We start from the raw sequence: 21,431 nt of genomic DNA on the forward strand, positions 1-21,431 counted from the left end.
AGCTTCGTAAATTAGAATAACTTCAATTTCCCTTAGAATTAAATATTCTATCGGCGTATGTTGCGCCCATAAGTTAAGATTTTTTTTAGAAAATGAAACCTAAGCGCTCAAAATTCTCAAGAGCGCTTCTGGGTGGTAGATACGAGATAGCAGGGAATCTTCCAAACATGTTTCTTACTATTTTACTACTTATTTCATCTATCTTATTCAATCTTACAGATAATATTCAATTTGATATGCGTGTATTCTTCGGTCTTACAACAATACCAGGAAAAGATAGCTACGAACTATATAATTCAGAAGTCATTGACTTTTTAACTCGAAACACTACAATTTCTAGAGAAGATTGCCATATTTGTCAAAAAATTCCACATACGCCATTCAATTATACTTATTCAACACCGCGAGATCTTTTACTTTTTATTTCTTTTATAGGTTTTAATCCATTTTCAAAAGTTTTAATTAATAATCTTCGATCTTTTGGATGTAAAGCCAAAATCCTTATATTATTCGATGACAAAGGTTACGAAGCATTCGAGAAATCTGGTTACAAAGAGAAAATTATAAATTGCTCAGTATTTCCATTTAGGGCAAATATTAATATTCTTCGAGATAAAAATAACAATAATAAACCACATAGACTAAGCGTATACGAAGCGAAAATTAAAACTATTGGAAAATTTATGGCTACTTACTCTCATCTTTTTGAGAATTACATGACTTTTGATCTCGCAGACATGTTAGTACAAGCAGACCCATTTATCCTAATTAACCATAAAAGAGAAGTACAGTTAATGCATGAAAATGCATGCGTTGCCTGTGATGATGAAACAAGAGTTCAATTTTCATACTTTTTGAAAGGAGATCTTGTCAAATATGGCAACTTTTCTCTTATAACAGGTTCAGTGACCATGGGAGACCCATTTGAATGCACAAGATTCTATGATCTCGTTTCATATTATTTAGTTAAAGACGGGCGTACTCCTCCTCAAATAGTTGACCAAGGAATATTTACACATTTATTTTTCTATGATATTTATAAGTATATTGGCCTCCCATTACGTGCTTATCATTTTCATCAGGGATATATTGCACCAAACATTGAACTTGTTCAAGGAAATATTTTCGGAAAGGTTACATTTTATAATACTAGTATTTATCCACCTGTTATCATTCACCATCCTCAGTTTAGATGCGGACCATGCGAAGATTACTTGTGGAAGTGCGCAGAAGTTAAATCTATATATACGACAAGCTGGAGTTAGAATATACATATTTGTTTTGTAATAAATTTTGTTTTTATATTGAATTCTTGTAATTTTTTAATAGATAACTCATAAACACAGATTTTTACCTCTTATATATGCAATACAATACTTATTAACCCTTCTAAATCAAAAATTATTTACTATTATTTCTATTAGAGTTGCAATTGTCTTTTCAAGACTTTTTGGATTAACATATTACAATTGTCCACGTACAGTTTGCAATTGTAATGTATCAAAATTGATTCTTTTGGCCAAAGAATCATATAAAGTTGATATCTTCGCACTTTAGATAGCAAAACATTATTCAGCATATTAGGACAAAGGATATACGATTCGAATGTCACCATATACTAAATTTCAAACTTATCACTCAATTATTATCAAAATGATTTTTAGCTAATCATATATTCTGAATCTTACATATTGGTTTGTCAATATTTCCATAAATGCAAAATAATCTTAGAATTCAACTCAATAGAAGTGTATGATTTATTTTCCTTTTATAATAATTCACTTTCATTCTTTGAAACACATGGTTCATATGTAATCGTCTGAGCAAATATTTTCCATACTTTTTTTTATTTAAAATGATTTGTTAGCGAAATGAGATTCAATTTTCAGCTGAATTCGGATAACATTTTAGTTCAATAGTTCAATGCATATACGAGGATTCCGAGTCCTATCCAAATTCAAAACGTTACTGTTCACACACAGAGTCATTACTCAAAATATAACGCAAATTCATTTTTCTGAATGTTGATTTTATGATGAACTTGCAATTTGCATAAAAACTTTTTTCTTTCAATTGAAGTTTCCCATGAATCAAATTTATATATTCAGGTTGATACTCCTCAAAAATATATATATTTTGATTATCCATGTAATTCCCCCAAGGAATGCTCCCCATACAAAATAAAATTAAAAAAGGGACTATATTACCTCGAAGTCTGGGGTGCTCAAGGCGGAAATTCTACCGCAAGACCTGTTATTGAATATGGCGGATTTGGCGGTTATTCTGCCGGAGTTTTCCTTGCGAACCAAAGCTCGATATTATATCTCCATATCGGAGCAACTGCCAACACATCGACATACTTTGGCCCAACCTATAACGGCGGCGCCAAAGGGCAAACAATTAATGATGGGTCCGGAGGCGGGGCGACTGATTTCAGGACAAAACCCGGCGGTTGGGACTCAAATTTTGAATCGAGAATTTTGATAGCAGGTGGTGGGGGGGGGGCGCGTACAGTAATGAAAATGGTCTTCATAATAGAGGTGGCCGTGGTGGTGGACTTAACGGTGAAACCGATGCCACTGGAAAAGCTCCTTATGGAACCCCTACTGGATGCGGCGGAACAATCCGCGATAAATGCGGTGTTTTAGGAAAAGGAACTGGGAATGTCTATGGGGGCGGTGGAGGGGGAAAATATGGAGGAGGCACAACAACTAATGGTGCCAATGGCGGAGGGGGAGGTTCCGGAAGTGTAGACGGTGTTGGTGAGCTTGGAAATTATAAAAGAATTTCAGATTTCTCAAAACATACCGGGAATGGTGCAGCAAGAATTACTTGTGTGCTACTAATAGATAATCCATCTGTTTGCGTATGTAATTGCATGTTATTTGCCCAATATTTACATTTGTTATTTTCAATTGTTGTTTCTTAAATCTAAATGAAAGTTTAATGATAATATTATCTTTTCAGATGACCGTATAATAAATATATACAATATGTGAATATCAAAAATCGAAACAGAATCAATTTGATGATTACAATTGTTATCAAAGCCAAGAGTAAAAATTTTGTTATCCCAATTCTATTAGCGTAACAAGTAAGAATTTAGCTTAAAAATATTTAGAAGATATTCGAAATTCGAAGAAATATTTAACAAAAAAAATTCTCAGATCCTAAAGCTACAAGTTACATTACCATAGTTTTGATAAATTTCAATAGTTAATGAATGCTAACAAATAAAAAATAAATATTTTGAAACAAATACAAACAATTTTTTATTAATTCCGCTTTAATTTTTGATTCTTTTTGGGAGTTATGAATATATCAGCATCATCATCGTCGCTTGAATTGGAAAAATGAAGATCCATAATATTATCTTCTCCATTTATAATTCTGTCAATTGATGGACTCCTTCTTATTGGAGAACCAACATAATCTGCTGGTGCCGGTGTAGAAAAGCATCGAATCTTGTCAATTGGAGAAATTGTTAAAGATCTTGCTCGTGCATTTATGAATTTACGTGGTTCTGTCTTAGGAGTTGACATTTGTATAATTTTCCTTTGTATGAATGTATCAATTCGCTTTTCATGCGAAATATCTTGATCAAGAATTTTATTAATTTCTTTAACTGGAGTAATGCATGGAGAAAGAATCTTAGGAGTATCAGTACTTCTAAATATGACAGTATTTGCTGATATATCGAGGTTATTCGTTAGATTATTTTCATTTGATTCTTCTTCTTCCTCTGGATCTATTGTAACAGAGTTTTTGCTAAAATCAACCAATTGAAGCTTAGCAGGCGGGCTCCAACCTTCTGCCATCGCAAATAATTTCCAATTTTCTTCGATGTCTGAAACAGTTTTGAATGCATAGGGAAAAGGAACTTCATGATGATCACCTTTGTATTTTAAAAGCACTGAATTGAATTTAATTGAAGGTTCAACATAATCCAAATGTTCTTCATAACCAAATGCAATTGTAATAACAAATTTCGCAAGTCTTTCTCCTGTTCTAGTATCTACTAATGGAAGATGTGCTTGTTTGTAAAAATAATATAATGGTTTCCTAAAATCTTCTGCTAAATGAGATTCTATCAACGGACAACGACATGTTCCAAGATGTTGAGAAGTTACTAAATGTCTAGCATGTAATTCGAATGATATATCCAATTCTTCCGGTGGAAACTGGAGTTGCTTGAGTTGAAACATAATTGCAGTATCGAAATATATATCTTCTCGATGACACCAAACAGGTTGCGTTATTATTGGTTCAACTGACTTATGAATTTTCAATTTTAAAAATAAAGATTGCATCGAAAACGAGTTTAAGTTTTTCCCTGTTGTAATACATATAAACGCGTATGATTCTCTGCGAAGGTCACATGGATCGATGCTTGAAGGAAACTCTCGATCACCTTCAAGCATCAAAAAATAAAAAACAAAATGATCGATATAGGGAAATACATTAACACAATAACATATAAATAGAGATATATTCAAAAATGTAACATAAAAAAACAATAAATAATTTTATTAGATAATAAATATAAAAACATTAGTTATAATCAGGATCAATCGCAGCGACATCTTTTTCGACGAAGTATAGCGACTGTCTCTTCTTCTTACAAACAATTATAGCAATAATTATAACTGCTATGACCAACAAAGAGCCAGCCACGGCCACAGCACTAATAGTTATTATCCTCTTCTTCTTCTGTGCTGCATCGTCTTGTTCGTTTGATTCTTCTGTTTGCGTTGGAGTCTGGAATGGCGTTGTTGGCGCAGGAATCAAAGTTGGCTTTGGCGTCATTGTTGGAGCTACACTTGGTGTTGCAATTGGTGATGGAGTTGGAGTTCTTGGAGCTGCAGGGCAAAATTCAGTGGTTTTTGTAACTTAGTGGCCGCAGAATAAAGGATCAGGGTAATAAACAGACACGAGAACTTTGAGAGCAGTACGTTCAGAAAGAACTGTAGAATTGACAATTCTTTGTCCACAATAAATTAAAGTTGCTTGTTCATTATCGAAAGCGCCTATAAAAGCATTAGGGTGTAGTTCTTGAATTTAATAGTTGTCAGAAGATTGTCAATTCTACAGTTGTCAGAAGATTGTCTCTAGAAATAAAACTTTCGCCAATAAAAGAAATTTCTCCAAGGAATTCAAGATATTGAAGAGATAAACAGTTATAGAAACAAAGAGCTTCAATCCTTTTAACATTTTCTGGTATTGTTAAATTCGTGAAGGGTGTGAATGAAATTAAATTTTCTGATAATGTAGTAAGAAGAGGAGAAAATGTTACATCGGTAAGAGATCTGCATAGCATGAATGCTCTTTGTTCAATAATTTCGATCTTTTCGGTCATTTGAAGCTTTTTAATACCCGAACCAGAAAATGCAGAGTCACCAATGGTTGTAACATCTCTGAAATCAATTTCAGTCAATGCGTCGCATCTGTAAAAGCATTTTTAGGAATAACTTTGAGTAATGGTGGAATTATAAAACTTGAGAGATGTGAACATCTTTCAAAAGTTGATTCACCAAGAGTTTTTACTGTATCTGGCATTGTTATTGTTGTTAAGGCTGCACAATAATAGAAGGAATAGTTATCTATATTTTCTATTGGCGCTGTGATTGTAACGCTAACAAGATCATACGATTCATTGAATGCATTTAATGGAATTGATGTGAGTTCGCCAGTTATTTTCAAGGAAGTATAGTTTTTGCCATCTGGAAATAATTCTATAATTTGATCTGCTGTAAATTCTCCACTACCACTTACTTGGAATTCTCCAGTATCGGCATTATAGTTCATCTGGACATCAGATCTAACTTTACTGAGTAAGAAGCAAAACATATTTATTGAATAGAAATAATTTTACAAACGATCGTCTAGAATTCAAAAATTTGAGAGTAATGCTAAATCAAGAAGATATATTTTGACATTTTAATGCTTAAATCACAAAATAAATATTTGAAAACAACATCAAAAATTAAGGTTATAGCAATTTTCCGTTCAAAATAGTTCAGTAAATATATAATGACGTCAAATTTGTCCGTGATTTTTCAATAAGGTTATTTAATTAAGATTATGATTCAGAAAAGTAAACTTAAATGTTGTAAATCAATCAAAATTGAAAGGAATAGACCTCAGTTTGGATTCATTACATTTCACCAAGTTTTCTAATCACGTAATCAGAAGTATTTTTTTATCATTATCTAACTTCATCTAAGATTTCCATGATAGGACACGATAAAAAAAAAAACTAAATTAATATTTTTTAACTAGTGATAAGTGCTTCACCGAACTTATCCTTGAGTCTATATGTCTGAAGAGTAGATGTCTCTTCATATGCGCTTGATTTCTTAACGTGGCAGACGATGAAATAAATTGAAGCGCAAATAATTACGAACAGAAAGACTCCTGATGCTATGAAGTAAGGAAGAAGGTTTTGCTTCTCAGGTGTAAGTGGTGGAGGTGTATTGTAGCATCTTGGACCAAATCCAATTTCGACACTGATGAATGTCATGCTTCTGTTGTAAGATGGTGTATCAAGATTGACAATTGACTGGTTTACATCCTTCTGGTCAAGCATTGAGTTCGAAACTGTGATGATTGACTTCTCAGAAGTAGAAAAGTCAACAAATGCTGTTGGGAAGGAGCATCCTGAAATACAAATGACTTGGAACTCAAGCTTTGTACCTTTGACACCAATCAAACCAGTATCAGTCGTAATATTTGCGAAAGCAAGGTTTCTGATAAGATTTTGTTCTGATGTAGAGGGTTTCATGAAAAATTTGCAGGCAACAGCTGATTTCCAGTGAACAAAATTGAGGTACCTTATTCTGGACGTTGTAAATTCAAGCATAATGGCACATTCTGTATCAGCATCAGGTAATGTGAGGTTCATAGCCGAAATATGGGCATATTCAGCTTCACCATAGATAGATCCGGATGACCCATCCTTGGCGGCGTTCTGACGTAAGAAAGTACTGTTGCAAAATAGAGAATCTGTGGATGTAACTGCGAAATCAGAGTTCTTCTGGGCTCTATTGTGAGTTGAACAGCATCCTAAGATTGTAACAGGAACGGAGATGGCCCAGAAAGCGGCTCCTGATGATTCTGTTGAGCAGTTATAGAATTTCGTCTTTCGCATTGTAACATTGAATTCAGGACTACGGCTTTGGCGATAAATGTAGATAGCACCGCCAGATTCTTTGCTCTTGATGCTAACAAATGATGATTCGTTGATTACGATGTTGCCATCAGAATTTTCAAAATTAAATCTAGTCGTATAAACATTATGATAATACTTATCTTCTGTATTGATTCTTATTGGATTAGCTGCATAGTTCTTGAAAAGAACTTTGTTAAGTTTTAAGGAAGGATGAGAAAGTTGAAATGTAGGGGCAATTTGATTTGAAAAAGCAGATCTTGAGAAAGAATAGCTATTTCTAGATGTAAATAATGGAGATGACTGCAAGGCATTATAAGTAAGCCTTATAACAGTTAAGTTTATATAACGCTAAAAAAATATTTTTTTTGTATCGTCAATCCTCTGAAAAAAATTTTGGGATCGATAATTCAAAAGACATCAACTTTTTGTTCTTCGAAAAAATGCTTTCTATCAGTCATACCCTAAATAACTTTCATTTTATTCAGAATCCGATAAATTTTACAATTCTCATTGTTCTAGAACTCAGAATTTGATCGAGAGGATGATTGATAAATTAAAGAAAGGACATGTGTTGAGAATACAATGCATTATCTATGAACAAATTGAGTTGTTGCAATTAAAATATTTATAGAAGTTAACAATCCCAAGGTCTACAACAAATATATATGATTCTATATAAATTTACATACACTATAGCAGTGGAACATAGTTATTAATTTAATTCTGTTTCATTATATTTAACATACACTATTTAACATGGTAGTTGAGCATAGTTATATCGTATCAGGTCAAGCCAATAACATTCCATAGCTATAATATCTGATATTGCTTTAAACATTTCTTCACAATCTCACTTCGAACTTAAGTTTTTTTTTGCCAAAAGTGCCAAAGCCAAAATATTTACCAACAATTTTTTTAAAAGTATGGCAAGTTCAGAGCAACCAAAAAATGAAAATGAATGTGATTACAGAGACATTAAGCCAATTAAAATATTTGAATGCCCAGATCAAGCATCAAAATTTATTTGGGGAGTTAATTCCAATACTATTTTACAACTTTCTTCACAAATTATCGAATTAATTACAGCTCACAAAATATCTATCCAAATGTCACTTTACCTGATTGATGTTATTTCACAAATTCGTGAAAAAGATATTAAATTATTTTCAGAACTATATCAAAAGATATCAAACACATTTTCATACATCTATAAACCGGAAAATGAGAAATTGGTTACGCTTTTACATTATAAAGGTTTCAAATTTGAAAATTTCGAACCTGAAATGAAAGAAGAAATAATTCTGAATTTGTATTCAACAGAATCTCCTTTATACTATATTGCATGGGATAAAGTTGATGATCTTAAGAATAAATTCCCAAATCTTGATATTAATCAGGAGCTTAATAATATCACTCCACTCGATTGTGCAATTAAATATGGATCAGAATTGTGTTTCAATTACTTGAAAAATTTAGGAGCTGAATACACTGATTACTCCGAAGAATGTGCTGTTCAAGGCGGAAATAAAAACATTTTTATGCAAATGATAGAAGAAGGTAAATCATTTGATAACATGATTAATACAGCATTGGATTATCGACACTATGAAATTGCAGAGTATCTTAAATCAAATTTTGGGCAATTTCCTAATTCAATAGCTGAATGTATGTATTTCGGAAATTATGATGTTGCATCTTATTTACTTTCTAATGGAAAAGATATCAACAATATTTATATTCACTTTCTTTTAATATTAATCATTGTTTTATAGAATTTTCTTTCTCTTCATATTTATCATTGTTCTGTGACTTTTTCTTTCTCTTCATATTTATAATTGTTTGATAGTATTTTCTTTCTCTTCATATTTATCATTGTTTTATTACGTTGTTTTTCTCTTCATATTTATCATTGTTTTATTACGTTGTTTTTCTCTTCATATTTATCATTATTTGATAGTATTCTCTTTCTCTTCATATTTATCATTGTTCTGTGACTTTTTCTTTCTCTTCATATTAATCATTGATTTATAACATTTTCTTTCTCTTCATATTTATCATTGTTTTGTTAAATTCTCTCTATATTAATGAATGCCCTCTTGGTATTGCAATCAAATCGAATTCAATAGAAATTGTCAAATTCTTAGTTGAACATGGTGCTGATGTTAACATGAAACCTATTCTCTTTATTTTCATATTTATCATTGTTCTGTGACTTTTTCTTTCTCTTCATATTAATCATTGATTTATAACATTTTCTTTCTCTTCATATCTATCATTGTTCTATTACGTTCTCTTTCTCTTCATTTTAATCATTGTTTAATGGAATTCTCTCTATATTCATGAATGCCCTCTTGGTATTGCAATCAAATCGAATTCAATAGAAATTGTCAAATTCTTAGTTGAACATGGTGCTGATGTTAACATGAAACCTATTCTCTTTATTTTCATATTTATCATTGTTCTGTGACTTTTTCTTTCTCTTCATATTAATCATTGATTTATAACATTTTCTTTCTCTTCATATCTATCATTGTTCTATTACGTTCTCTTTCTCTTCATTTTAATCATTGTTTAATGAAATTCTCTCTATATTCATGAATGCCCTCTTAGCATTACAATCAGATCGAATTCAATAGAAATTGTCAAATTTCTAGTTGAACATGATGTTACAAATGCCTAGTGAGTCCGGGATATCTACACAAATTTGCCATTCTTAGTTTACAAAGTTTACATTAGTAAAGTGTCAATTTTTTTTAAATTTCGATGTTAGATTGTCAAATTATTTTTAGGCGCCAAAACTAGCTCCACGTGATGGAGGAAAATCTTGTCCAACTCTTTATATGTATAATACACTATCCTTTATTATTATATGCTTTCTCAAACCAAAATATGAATTGAAATCATTGTGAACTACGGAAAGAAAAATAAATATCAAATCAATTTTGTCACTTTTTTGATTATAGAAAAAAATTCTTAACCGCCAACTGAAAAAGTGGGAAGACCAATTCACAATGATATCATCACTTCTCTTTTCTTACGGAATTTCTGCAATTTCGTATAAAGCAGTCAATGCTTCGTGCAATATAGCTGATGGTAATCCAACATTTGCTGAAGGAATCGATCCAAATGCCGCTGCATGGGCATATTGGGAAGATTCTCTCAACGAAACAGGCTGGTATAAGCTTCACATCAAAGGAAATAGCAAATACACCGATTCTGAAATTATGAAATGCGCTGGTTACCTTGAAGGATACGTTTCCCATGATAGAATTAACAACCACTTCAATTTAATCTTCGATATTCAGGAATGGACACGCAACAGAAAATATCCAGACAAAATCTACCAATATTTAAGCAGTAATCTTAGGTACGTTCGTCAATCAATCGAAGCTTACTCCGCAACTTCTAAATTCTGGCAAGAAATCGCTTTCATCATGAACCAGTTCGATGGCCTTGTCGCCGGCTACCAAGCTATCGACGGAGATGCTACAATGAACGAATTAGATCTTTGGTTCCTACAATCCGAAGGTGATATGTTTGATATCTCCGAAATGTATCCAGATGTCAAGCAACCAAAGGAAAAGACATATCCAGGCGAGCACTGCACAGGCTTAGTCCGTCTTCTTCCAGATTATTCCGATATCTTCTTTTCACATGACTCATGGAGTGATTTCCGTGAACTCCATGGCGAGCTTAAGGAATACGATCTCCCAATCAAGGCCTTCAAAGCCAAAAAGATCTCATTATCCACACGTATCGGAAAACTTTCTTCCTACGATGATTTCTACATCAACGACCAAGGTCTTTTCGTCCTTGAGACCACAATGACAAACTTCAACGACGAACTCTACGAACAGAGCAAGCCACAATCCTTATTTACCTGGATGCGCGCTGTCCATGCCACATGGTGCTCTGATTCCGGCAAGGAGTGGACAGACAACTTCGGCCAGCACAACTCCGGCACATACAACAACCAGTATCTCATTGTCGATTCGAAGAAATTCAAACGCGGCGAGAAACCAACTACAGACCTTCTCTGGATCATCGAGCAGATGCCAGGCACCTTCGAGAAAGCAGATATTACGGGCGATCTCCTTCGAGACGGCTACTTCCCCTCAATCAACACTCCTTATTTCGACCGCCTGTTCGAGTTAGCCGGCTATCCAGCCAAGATTGCATCATGGGGTGATGACGGCAACTACTGGGACTACAAGACGTCCTCCCGATACATTATCATGGCCCGTGAAGCCCCATTCATCAAAGATTTCGAACAGTTCAAGTCATTCATGCGTTATTCCAACTGGAAGAGGGATCCATATGCCCACGGCGATGCCGGCCAGATGATCATTGCAAGATACGACCTTCGTGACCTTCCAAATCCACATTTCGTAAAGAGAATGTTCGGTGGATTGGACACAAAGGCACTTAGACTTACAGAGGCGACAACATCAATGATGTTCCACGCACTCGCATCCCCAGAATGCCTCCACAACCCTGTTTTCAACTTCAACGACTGGGATGTTAAACACGACGGTTTGCCAGATAAGTGGAACCACACATGGCAGGTTTTCCAGTCTATCGACGGCGACAAGTGCATGGTACACGGCAGCAACAAGACAAGCTGCTTCCAGCAGGAGGGATGCGGGTTCTGCATGTCATCCCAGATGTGCTACAGCGGATACAAGGACAGCCCGTACGTCATGGAGTGCGACGCCGGTTGGGAGGTTCCTCAGCCTCCACAGCCTTGGGCTAAGCCAACAATCATTGCAGTCACAGTTATCGTTGTAATTTTCGTTTTGTCAGTTTACGCAATACACTTCATGAATAATAAGAAGAACTGATAAAATAAAAGAGTAAATGATCTTTAAATATATTATTATTTTAATTTTCATCTAAAAATTAATTTTTTTTTCTGATATACTTCACGCCTGTATTCCGATTTTTGAGCGAGTGTCAGAAAGTGGTGAGTGCACCCTTAAAAGTACTTTTTCTCTATGATGGAATAGATATTTTTATGAATAAACTTAAATATGGCATATATTGATCATGCTCTATCTTTTCATCGTTTCAAAATCTAAAAAAGATCTCTAGAAAAAGTCTCAGGGTGTAAATAACGTATTTTTTTTGTAAACTAAGGCGGTGATCCCATAATAAACTAATTTTCTTACGTAAAGTCTCCCTATCGTTTTTATTGAGTGAACCTGTATCAAAATTATGAATAAGAGACTTAACATCAACTGCCATGTTAAGAAATCGAGTGCATATGAAGGAGTTTATTTCAAACATTCACTCATGATCTCTGTATTTCCTCCTAAAAATGATAAATTGAGACATGTTTGAGTAATTTCTGAGTTGAATTTCGTTCTTAATAACTTGAAACAATCAACAGATCCATGATAACAACATAATTCAAGTAATGAATAACCTTTGTCAGAGTCTGGATATAATTTGCTTTCAAGTTTTTGATTTTCATTAAATCTTTCTCTTTCAGTGAATGAGATGAATTTTTCTATATAATTAAACGTAAATGATCTCTATTGTGTACAATTTAAGTGTGTCATTTCCCATTTTAAAAAAATTAATGTCCGTTAAGGGTGCACCCGTATGTACGTTTATTTGAGAGGAGGAGGATTACCCTCTCAATTTTGAGGGATTCGTTAGTTTATTTTCTCGATGAATATGCAATAAAATTTGATTTTTACCTTATCAATATACTTCATATAATATACACATGTTCATGTAAAAACTTTTTTCCAAAATCCTCAGGAATTAAGGGATTTCTGAATTTTAAGAATTTTTTTTCGAATTTTTTCGAAAAAAAATATTTTCAGAACAGCCTTAACGGCTAAGATTTAGGAACAATGTTAAGTATCAAAAAGAAAGGAGGTCTGATATAGACAACATATATCGTTGAAGGTTGAAAAAATCTCTAATATTTGAGCCCAAAATTTCAAATTTTAATTTTTTGAAAAAAGAGGCCACCCGTATGTACGTTTATTTGAGAGGAGGAGGATTATATTTTTGAAAGGGTGAAACATTATGAATATGTTAATTATATAATAATATGTATTATTATAAAAAAGAAAAAATAAAGCACGTTAAAATTTTTCTTTCTTGATTTTTTACAAAATCTACTTAGAATTATGCAAAATATGACTAAATAATTATAAATTTCAAGTTAAATTTTAATTTTGATAAATAATTTAAATTTCAAAATATCAAGTTCAGTTCGACTATGTATGTAGTAATTCCTCAATAAAGTGCCAAAACCCTATTAAAATATATGAACATTTTCAACGTTTTAATGTTTTTATTTAAAAATTTGATGGAATATGAGCTTCAAACAATTATTATGTAAATAAAAATAATTAAATATATGTATTTATTCGTATTACAACCGTAGTAAGTCGATTCTTCCTTTCTTCTACTGAGTTTTGAATTTGATTTCGAATTGTAAAGAGATTCAAAGGGAAAATACTAGCGGATAAAAACTACCTCCATGAAAGGGTCATAATGGAGTCAAGTTGTATTTTTTGATATTTTTTGCTTTTCGAGCCTAAATAGGTAGCCAAGATAATGCCTAAAAATAAGGTTCTAAATTCTGAAGTTTACATGATCATCTCGTGTGCACCCTTAAAGACATTGATCCTAATAAATACAGTGAATTCCGAAGTACATATAACTACTACATCGATTCATATAATACGTTGTATCGGTTAAAAACAGAAAATGAAGAAGAATTAAACAGGATTTACAAAATAATTAAAACAGAGTTGATTGATTCAAATAAACATTCTCCACAAAGGATTCTACAAAATATTTTGGATATCATTCCGTATAACAACCGCTATACAAAGTCATATCTGAAACTTGCAGAACGTTTGTATGACGAATATCATATAACAGAGGTCAACGATATTAAAGATATTTCTAACCACAGTTTTTATAAAGAATATGAAATTCAATTAAACAAATATTCTGATTTCGATAAATTTGTATCAGAAAATACAATTTATGGAGCAATTATGTTTAATGACATAGAAAAATTCATCTCATTCACTGAGAGAGAAGGATTTAATGAAAAACAAAAACTTAAAAGCAAATTATATCCAGACTCTGACAAAGGTTATTCATTACTTGAATTATGTTGTTATCATGGATCTGTTGATTGTTTCAAGTTATTAAGAACGAAATTCAACTCAGAAATTACTCAAACATGTCTCAATTTATCATTTTTAGGAGGAAATGCAGAGATCATGAGCGAATGCTTGAAATATCAAACACCAGATTCTTTTTGTATGGAATATGCAATTATTTCACACAACATTGACTTTGTTACATTCTTAATGTATGAATACAATATAAAGATCGATGTAGAATATTGTGGATTATTTAAAAATCTTGAATCATTTTTAGTTTATTTCGATAAAACAAATGATGTTAACAGATGCTTTATTTATTCAGCAATGTTCGATATTACATCCCTTTGTGAATACTTCCTTTCCAGCGGTGCAAATATGAATTTCAAAAATGAAGACAGGAAAACCGTTCTTCATTATGCGGCTCAATTTTGTAGAAAAGAAATAATGGAACTTTTTATTCCTCACGGTGCATATATCAATGAAAAAGATAAATATGGAAAAACAGCATTGTATTACGCATTAATAAGTAATAATAAAGAAATAGTCGCATTTCTTCTTTCATACGACGCAACTATAGGGTGTCTAAAAAGGTGTGATGGGAAAAAAGCTATTCATTTTGCAGTCCAATATAGCAGTAAAGAAATTGTCGAGCTTCTTCTTCATTTTGGTGCAAATATCAGTGAAGAAGATAAAAATGGAAAAACCGCTCTTCATTATGCAGCAAAATATAATAGAAAAGAAATAGCCGAACTTCTTATTTCACATGGTGCAAATATCAATGAAAAAGATAAAAATGGAAAAATCGCTCTTCATTATGCAGCAGAAAAGAATAGTAAAGAAACTGCCGAACTTCTTATTTCGCATGGTGCAAATATCAATGAAAAAGATATACATGCAAGAACCGCCCTTCATGATGCAGCAGAAAAGAATAGCAAAGAAATGGCTGGAATTCTTCTTTCACATGGTGCAAATATCAATGAAAAAGATAAATATGGATACACCGCTCTTTATTTAGCATTATTGAATAAAAGTAAAGAAATAGTCGAATTCCTTCGTTCACATGGTGCAAAAATCAACTAAAAAGATAATAATGGAAAACCCCCTCTATATTATTCACTTAAGGGTGCACTACGAGGATTAAAAAGCCCTCAAATTTTTCTGAGAGTTCTATCAATTTGCTAATCCTCCAAATTAATAAAAACTTATTTTTTTTCTTTACAGGAATAGATTTTTTTCGATTAATATGCATCATTTAGAATCACATAAGGTAGCTTCATATCATATATAACTTTGATGGTCTAATATCAACTCTTTAATGGATTTAGAAAAACACTCGAAAAAACTTGATTTTCGAAAAAATTTTAGCATGTTTATTTTTCTCATTATTTTGATCGAGAGCCATGATTTTTCTTTTTACCATATCATTGGTACATATATGGTGATGCTATTTATGCGATTTATTTTCAAAAAAAACTCGTTTTTCAAGGACCTAAAAAATGGGGGTATACCATTTTTTTTATAACGTACAAAAAAAAAAAAAAACAATCCCACGTCAGTAAAGAACGATAGAGATTGCTGAGATACTAAACGCTAGTTTTAGGGATGAATATGAGTTCTTAGATATTGCTATTTTGTGATATGATAGCATTGACATATATGAATGTAATTATTATTACAAACACTATTATTTATATTTTTTTAAAATAGATTAAAGTTAATTTGCTATATTTATCATGTATTTTGACCTCATCAGATTGATTACATTTTCTACGCAACATAACACATAATATATTATCATGGTGCATCCAGAAAACCATTTTTATTATATGAACATTGATTGAATATCTTAAAATAGTACAATTGTAAAATCTAATAGTGTCATTATCGATCATCAAATTTTTATATATGCTCAAGAGTTAATAATAGGCTAAAACGAGTTTTCAGTGAAATCAATTGTGCATTTCCTGAATGTTTAAAAATATAGGTATGAAAGTTATAATTCAGAATCTTCTCATCTATTATATGAATATATCTTTCATATATCCTAAAACTACTTAATTGGTAAGATAAATTGGGAATATTTTAATTAAAATATGTGTTTGTTATTATTTTAATAGTTCACAAGATATTATTGTCTAAACTATATATATTTAAATGAATGTTATTTATCAAAACTCCTTTGAAAATACGGATCAAACAAAATCATCCAATAAATGAATTTATTTCTATAATTCAAATGAAATATTATTAATTTTTCAATATATATTATGAAAGTATATTTGTTATTGCATTATATACGAATCAAGATTTGAATGATAATAAAATTTAAAAATATTCAACACAATATAGAGATATCGCTTTATAACATCGATGCTTTGTTAGCCATACTATAGATTTCATTCAAAAAAGCCAAAATTTTTATTCCAAAAAAATATAAGAAGAATGATATGCATGATACATTTTATTGACCTATGTACTATATATAATTGAATTCACTATAATAGTGTTGTGAATATTTACTGTTTGATAAAAATCTTTAATAATCTATTAAAAAATAGGTTATAGATGTAACATATGAATGACACAATATTACTTTATATAGTAAATTATAATATGAATGTTGTTGGCTACTAATACTTCCTTTATTCATTGGAATTGAAATACTCAATATTTAAAACGAATTTTAAACAATTTATGAATGTCATACGACTTAACCTATCTACTAATCTTAGAATTTATACATAATTCATTAAAAATCAATATTTTGAATATTAAATCTTTTGAAGTATGAAAAAAGACAAACTTATTAAAGGTAAATATGAATAAAAACATAAAATAGTTAGCAATGATAGATGTTATTTTTCCAAAATTTTCTTGTTTTTCTAATTTTAACTACTTTTTTATCAAAATTTGGATTAATTTTTTAAATTTTGAAATATTTTTGGATTTTGAACATCAAAAGATTGCATTTCTTTTAAGAATAATGCAAATTTCTAATGAGGTGAAACATGTTTCAAGACTTTTAACACAATTTAAAAAAGAATCTCAAATATCTTCAGGAAATTCAATCTATATTTCAACGAGGATAATAGCAACATTCAAGATACACTATATCATAAAAAACAACATCATTTTGGTTCAATGAATCCTGTTAATCTGTATTAACGAATTCATTGATTAAAGAAACCAAAGACATAAGTAATAAATATTGATATCACTCAGTTTGAAAATGTCAAGTCATCACTCAATACTCACCACAAATATATTCGATTCGCTATATTTTTCATTTCATTAAAATTCAGACATTTTTTGCACTAATATCGATTACAAACAATTCTACATTACAAACCATTACAATAAATAACGAAGATACTTCATTATTCAATAATTTGCATTTTTATATTTTCAAATCTCAAATTTTAATCAAATCAAATATAAATATCATGTAAAACATCTATATTTAGGATGATGTTCCATATTACCATGGAAAGTTAATCATCAATATGGATAAAACCAAATTCCTTCGCTTACCATAAACTTCAAGACTGCTTTCATCAGACAAACAAATGCACGAGCTACTCCTAAAAAAATTCAGGTTTTAGAAATTTATTTTCAATTATAGACATTATTTCATTACCACAGTTCACTAATCGATAATTTAAGTGTTGCAAAACGCATTATACTTTCTACTATTAGATTTATGAATAAAAATTTGAACTTTTTTTTAAATCTTATAACACATAGGTCCTATTTTTCTTCACTTATACCAATACATTGCATAGTTCAAATTCGTTTTAACACCATATTATTTTTTTTTTCACAATATCATAGAGAAAATTGATATTTTACAAAATGATATGAACAAGTACAGCTATAGAATAATAAATTTCAATATATTATATGATTTACACAGTTTTTTGCATGATATCTTTTGAATTATAAAACAGATTAACTTATAAAACAAATCCTCATCATAAAAAGCACAAAATAAAGATAGTATCTTGCTCAAACTATATGATTCAAATAATCAGATTATCGATAACATATATAACTAACAAGAGGATGCATGCACTCAATATAATAATACCAAAACTATGCCCTGATCAGCGGTATATTCAAATCGAGAATAAAACAAGTCCTGCCTAAAATCAAAGTCTATCGTCCTTTACTGACGTGGAATTGTTTTTTTTTTGTACGTTATAAAAAAAATTGGTATACCCCCCCCTAAAAAATGCCCAAAAATTTCATGACCTGCACTCGGAGGATAAGAAATTTTATAAAGTGGAGATTTAGTCTTCAAAATCATATCATAAATTATACAAAATGCATATATTCGATATTCCATATTATTTTGGGTAAAAACCGATGTAATTGAAATAATAATTCTTATTTCTTCCAAAAACACCTAAAACTTATAAAATCATCAAATTGTAAATTTACAGACAAATTGACGAAGGTAAATCTTCATTCTTCAAATAAATAAAAAAAATTATTTTATAAAAGTAATTAAAAGTTATTTGTTTAGTAACACAATAATCTAGTAATATTTAAATACAAATCATATTGCAAAATAGGTAGGAGAGAATTTTTTGAAATTTCCCAAATAATAAAACGAAAATCATATTGTAAGTTTTGAGATTTACAATAATAGAACGTAGTGTATGTCAAACAAACGAGCTGTTTGATTTTAAACTGTTGTAAATTCGAAATAATATTTTTAATTTGGTATAAATTTTGAATTCAGAAGCTTTGAGTGAAAGGCAAGCAAGTACTTAATGAATGAATGTGTTTGGAACAATGTTCACTTTTTCGCCTTTTTTCAAAGTACAAGGATTTTTTTTCGAAAAAAGGAGGATTAAAAAACCGTAATCCTCCTTGTTCACCCTTAACTATAATGGTAAAAAGGTACATTCACTATTTTTGACAAAATTTTAAATTTTCATGGGGTTGTAAATCTTATAATAACTAGATGAATAAGGAATGAATCCCAGTATAATGTGCATCATTATATTAAACACTATATGTAAGGCTAATGATTCTATTAACACTTATGAAGATCTATAGTATTTGAGCAGATAAATTTGATAATTTCCAAAACTCTTATATTTCAAAATTAAAGTGTGCGAATGCATTTAAATGAGAGCAAAAAGAGATTGATGCTGTTAAAATAGGTGTTAATTTGCAATTTTTCGCATTCACAAGAACTACCCAGTAAATTAGGCTATCTTTCTTTGCAATTATTCTCCATTATACATATATATAATGGTTAGGGTTTGAAGAAAAGTTACTCGAGAATTATTGACTTTTGAAATAATGCAGAATTTTACTTGAAGAAATCATTAATTTATGAGTTCCAAATTGCTAAGCATGACGAAGGATCATTAAATTTGCTACAATTAAATACACTTATTGCAGAATTAAGATTTTTGAAATTAAAAGTTTGAAATATTGCCTTTTTGAATAAAAATTTAAATTTTATTATATAATCATGATAATATCTTATAGAAATTAAAAGAAAATATTTTAAACCATTCAAATATTTTGAATGTCTTATCAATTTAAAATATTAAAAGATAGCTTGATTTTATCATCATTAGTTGTTATCAAAGTTTTCTTCTTTTGATGAACAACAGTAAATGATTTGTTAATTACTTGTCTTCCTTTTTCGCAGCAAAATCGAAAGTTATGATGATAATCTTGCTGTCAATTTTGAAACTCTCTGATTTACAAGTAAGCATTCCTTTGGAAAAGCAGTCCTATTCTGTTTTCAAGATATTTTAAAGCCTCCATTTCATACAATGCGCAGATCTATTCGAAATTGCAAGAACTCTCAAGAAAAATGCAGCAGCAAAGAAGATTCCATAGTTTCTAGCATCAAAAATTTACAACCTTAATACAACAGTTAAAGAGAAGCTCGAAAAGAAAATATTTAACCATAAAGCTGGAAACCATTCGATATCTACTATTGGATCTAATAAAAAGTTAATTATAACATATTTAACATGCTATTTGTTGACTTTGTTCCATTATATTACCATATATATCTTTTTGAAATCTAAAATATTTTACGATTTTAACCATGTGTTGTTGAAACCATATATCAATCTTAGCTAAAGTATAGTTTATGAGTCTGTCACCATCTAACGTATGAATTTTCAAAAATGTCAAATATCTTCATTTTTTCTGTAGATTCAGCCATAATTTCACGTTGTTATACTATTCAACTATTATTTAATATTTTTATCGATTTAAATATATGATGAGATGCTTAGTTCTCCTGGAAATCGATTTTTAATCGCAATTTTAACTTTCCAAAAAAATTCAAAAATAAAAATCCCTCTCAATTTTCTAAGTTTTATAACTCGCCAAATCTCTAGCCAAATTTTTTTTGGCCCGTATAAATATTGTTAGGCACTATATAGGGATGCTATTTATCCTATTTTCATCCCATTTTACTGTTATCGCCTAGTGAATGTACCTTTAATGGTAAAACATATGATTTCCTTCATTCACATGGTGGGCAAATTTAGCTAAAGTAATAAAATATAATTATTATTCATAAGAGAGCATGAAATCCAATTTTCAATTGAATCACTGAAAATTTCACAAACTTTCTGGTATCATCAGATCTCTGATTCTTTCCCCAGATTTTCAAAGCATCCCAATTTCCTTACAAAAGTTCTCAATTTTCACCATTCCGTAATAAAAATCTAGAGAAAAAGTATCTCTTCTCTCATAAACTTTGGATTTAGGTTTTTGCAAAGTGGCAATTAAACTGGCAAAAAGTTCGAAAATTTGCCATTTTTTGCTCTTTTCCTTTCAAATTTACGCCTGTAACTGGCACGAATACTCTCATCTCTCGTCCAAAGTTAAATATATCCAGTTTGCCAAATCCAAAGTTTGGATATACATAGTTTAATATTTAGATTTGTTAAAAAATACATTGCGTTGAAAGATGACCATTTAAACGTATGACACATGGATAAAATCAGTCATATATCATCAGATATATTAAAACAAAACTAATATTTATTAACAAATAATATAAATTAAAAGATTGGTTGAGGAAATAATCTTCACATTCCATCTTTTCCGACTGTTAGAAGTGATTTTGGATCATT

The 21,431-nt window shown here is 30.6% G+C and overlaps 9 protein-coding genes across 9 annotated transcripts, besides 4 other annotated features; 4 read left to right on the forward strand and 5 right to left on the reverse strand.

Annotated features, from left to right (window-relative positions):
• Positions 1-67: 67 nt before the first annotated feature.
• On the forward strand, positions 68-1,265 carry TVAGG3_0276110 (uncharacterized protein; the record flags this gene model as incomplete). The annotated part of the gene is made up of 1 exon (XM_001327766.1): positions 93-1,265. One exon carries the CDS (start codon positions 93-95, stop codon positions 1,263-1,265), a length of 1,173 nt encoding a protein of 390 aa, XP_001327801.1.
• Positions 1,266-3,149: 1,884 nt separating this feature from the next.
• On the reverse strand, positions 3,150-4,423 carry TVAGG3_0276120 (uncharacterized protein; the record flags this gene model as incomplete). Its single annotated transcript, XM_001327767.1, has 1 exon — positions 3,276-4,421. The coding sequence occupies one exon, from the start codon at positions 4,419-4,421 to the stop codon at positions 3,276-3,278; it is 1,146 nt and encodes a 381-aa protein (XP_001327802.1).
• A 128-nt stretch (positions 4,424-4,551) lies between these two features.
• Positions 4,552-4,806, reverse strand: TVAGG3_0276140 (uncharacterized protein; the record flags this gene model as incomplete). The annotated part of the gene is made up of 1 exon (XM_051228711.1): positions 4,552-4,806. One exon carries the CDS (start codon positions 4,804-4,806, stop codon positions 4,552-4,554), a length of 255 nt encoding a protein of 84 aa, XP_051098441.1.
• Positions 4,807-5,068: 262 nt separating this feature from the next.
• On the reverse strand, positions 5,069-5,356 carry TVAGG3_0276130 (ribonuclease inhibitor domain-containing protein; the record flags this gene model as incomplete). Its single annotated transcript, XM_001327769.1, has 1 exon — positions 5,069-5,356. One exon carries the CDS (start codon positions 5,354-5,356, stop codon positions 5,069-5,071), a length of 288 nt encoding a protein of 95 aa, XP_001327804.1.
• A 74-nt stretch (positions 5,357-5,430) lies between these two features.
• TVAGG3_0276150 (ribonuclease inhibitor domain-containing protein) lies at positions 5,431-5,847 on the reverse strand (the record flags this gene model as incomplete). The annotated part of the gene is made up of 1 exon (XM_001327770.1): positions 5,431-5,847. The coding sequence occupies one exon, from the start codon at positions 5,845-5,847 to the stop codon at positions 5,431-5,433; it is 417 nt and encodes a 138-aa protein (XP_001327805.1).
• Positions 5,848-6,271: 424 nt separating this feature from the next.
• On the reverse strand, positions 6,272-7,499 carry TVAGG3_0276160 (uncharacterized protein; the record flags this gene model as incomplete). Its single annotated transcript, XM_001327771.2, has 1 exon — positions 6,272-7,147. One exon carries the CDS (start codon positions 7,145-7,147, stop codon positions 6,272-6,274), a length of 876 nt encoding a protein of 291 aa, XP_001327806.1.
• A 578-nt stretch (positions 7,500-8,077) lies between these two features.
• Positions 8,078-8,940, forward strand: TVAGG3_0276170 (protein ubiquitination; the record flags this gene model as incomplete). The annotated part of the gene is made up of 1 exon (XM_001327772.1): positions 8,092-8,940. One exon carries the CDS (start codon positions 8,092-8,094, stop codon positions 8,938-8,940), a length of 849 nt encoding a protein of 282 aa, XP_001327807.1.
• A 1,223-nt stretch (positions 8,941-10,163) lies between these two features.
• Positions 10,164-12,009, forward strand: TVAGG3_0276180 (phosphatidylinositol catabolic process; the record flags this gene model as incomplete). Its single annotated transcript, XM_001327773.2, has 1 exon — positions 10,180-12,009. The coding sequence occupies one exon, from the start codon at positions 10,180-10,182 to the stop codon at positions 12,007-12,009; it is 1,830 nt and encodes a 609-aa protein (XP_001327808.1).
• A 107-nt stretch (positions 12,010-12,116) lies between these two features.
• Positions 12,117-12,147: a mobile genetic element.
• Positions 12,117-12,147: a terminal%2Cinverted (terminal inverted repeat of tvBac_53III transposon ID:TVAGG3_0276190).
• Positions 12,148-12,760: 613 nt separating this feature from the next.
• Positions 12,761-13,801: a mobile genetic element.
• Positions 13,802-14,193: 392 nt separating this feature from the next.
• On the forward strand, positions 14,194-15,390 carry TVAGG3_0276210 (ankyrin repeat and SOCS box-containing protein 4 family; the record flags this gene model as incomplete). The annotated part of the gene is made up of 1 exon (XM_001327774.1): positions 14,194-15,390. One exon carries the CDS (start codon positions 14,194-14,196, stop codon positions 15,388-15,390), a length of 1,197 nt encoding a protein of 398 aa, XP_001327809.1.
• Positions 15,391-19,209: 3,819 nt separating this feature from the next.
• Positions 19,210-20,807: a mobile genetic element.
• The last annotated feature ends 624 nt before the right edge of the window (positions 20,808-21,431 follow it).

This window comes from Trichomonas vaginalis, chromosome V (assembly GCF_026262505.1).
Source record: "Trichomonas vaginalis G3 chromosome V, whole genome shotgun sequence".
Taxonomy (NCBI): Eukaryota; Parabasalia; order Trichomonadida; family Trichomonadidae; genus Trichomonas; species Trichomonas vaginalis.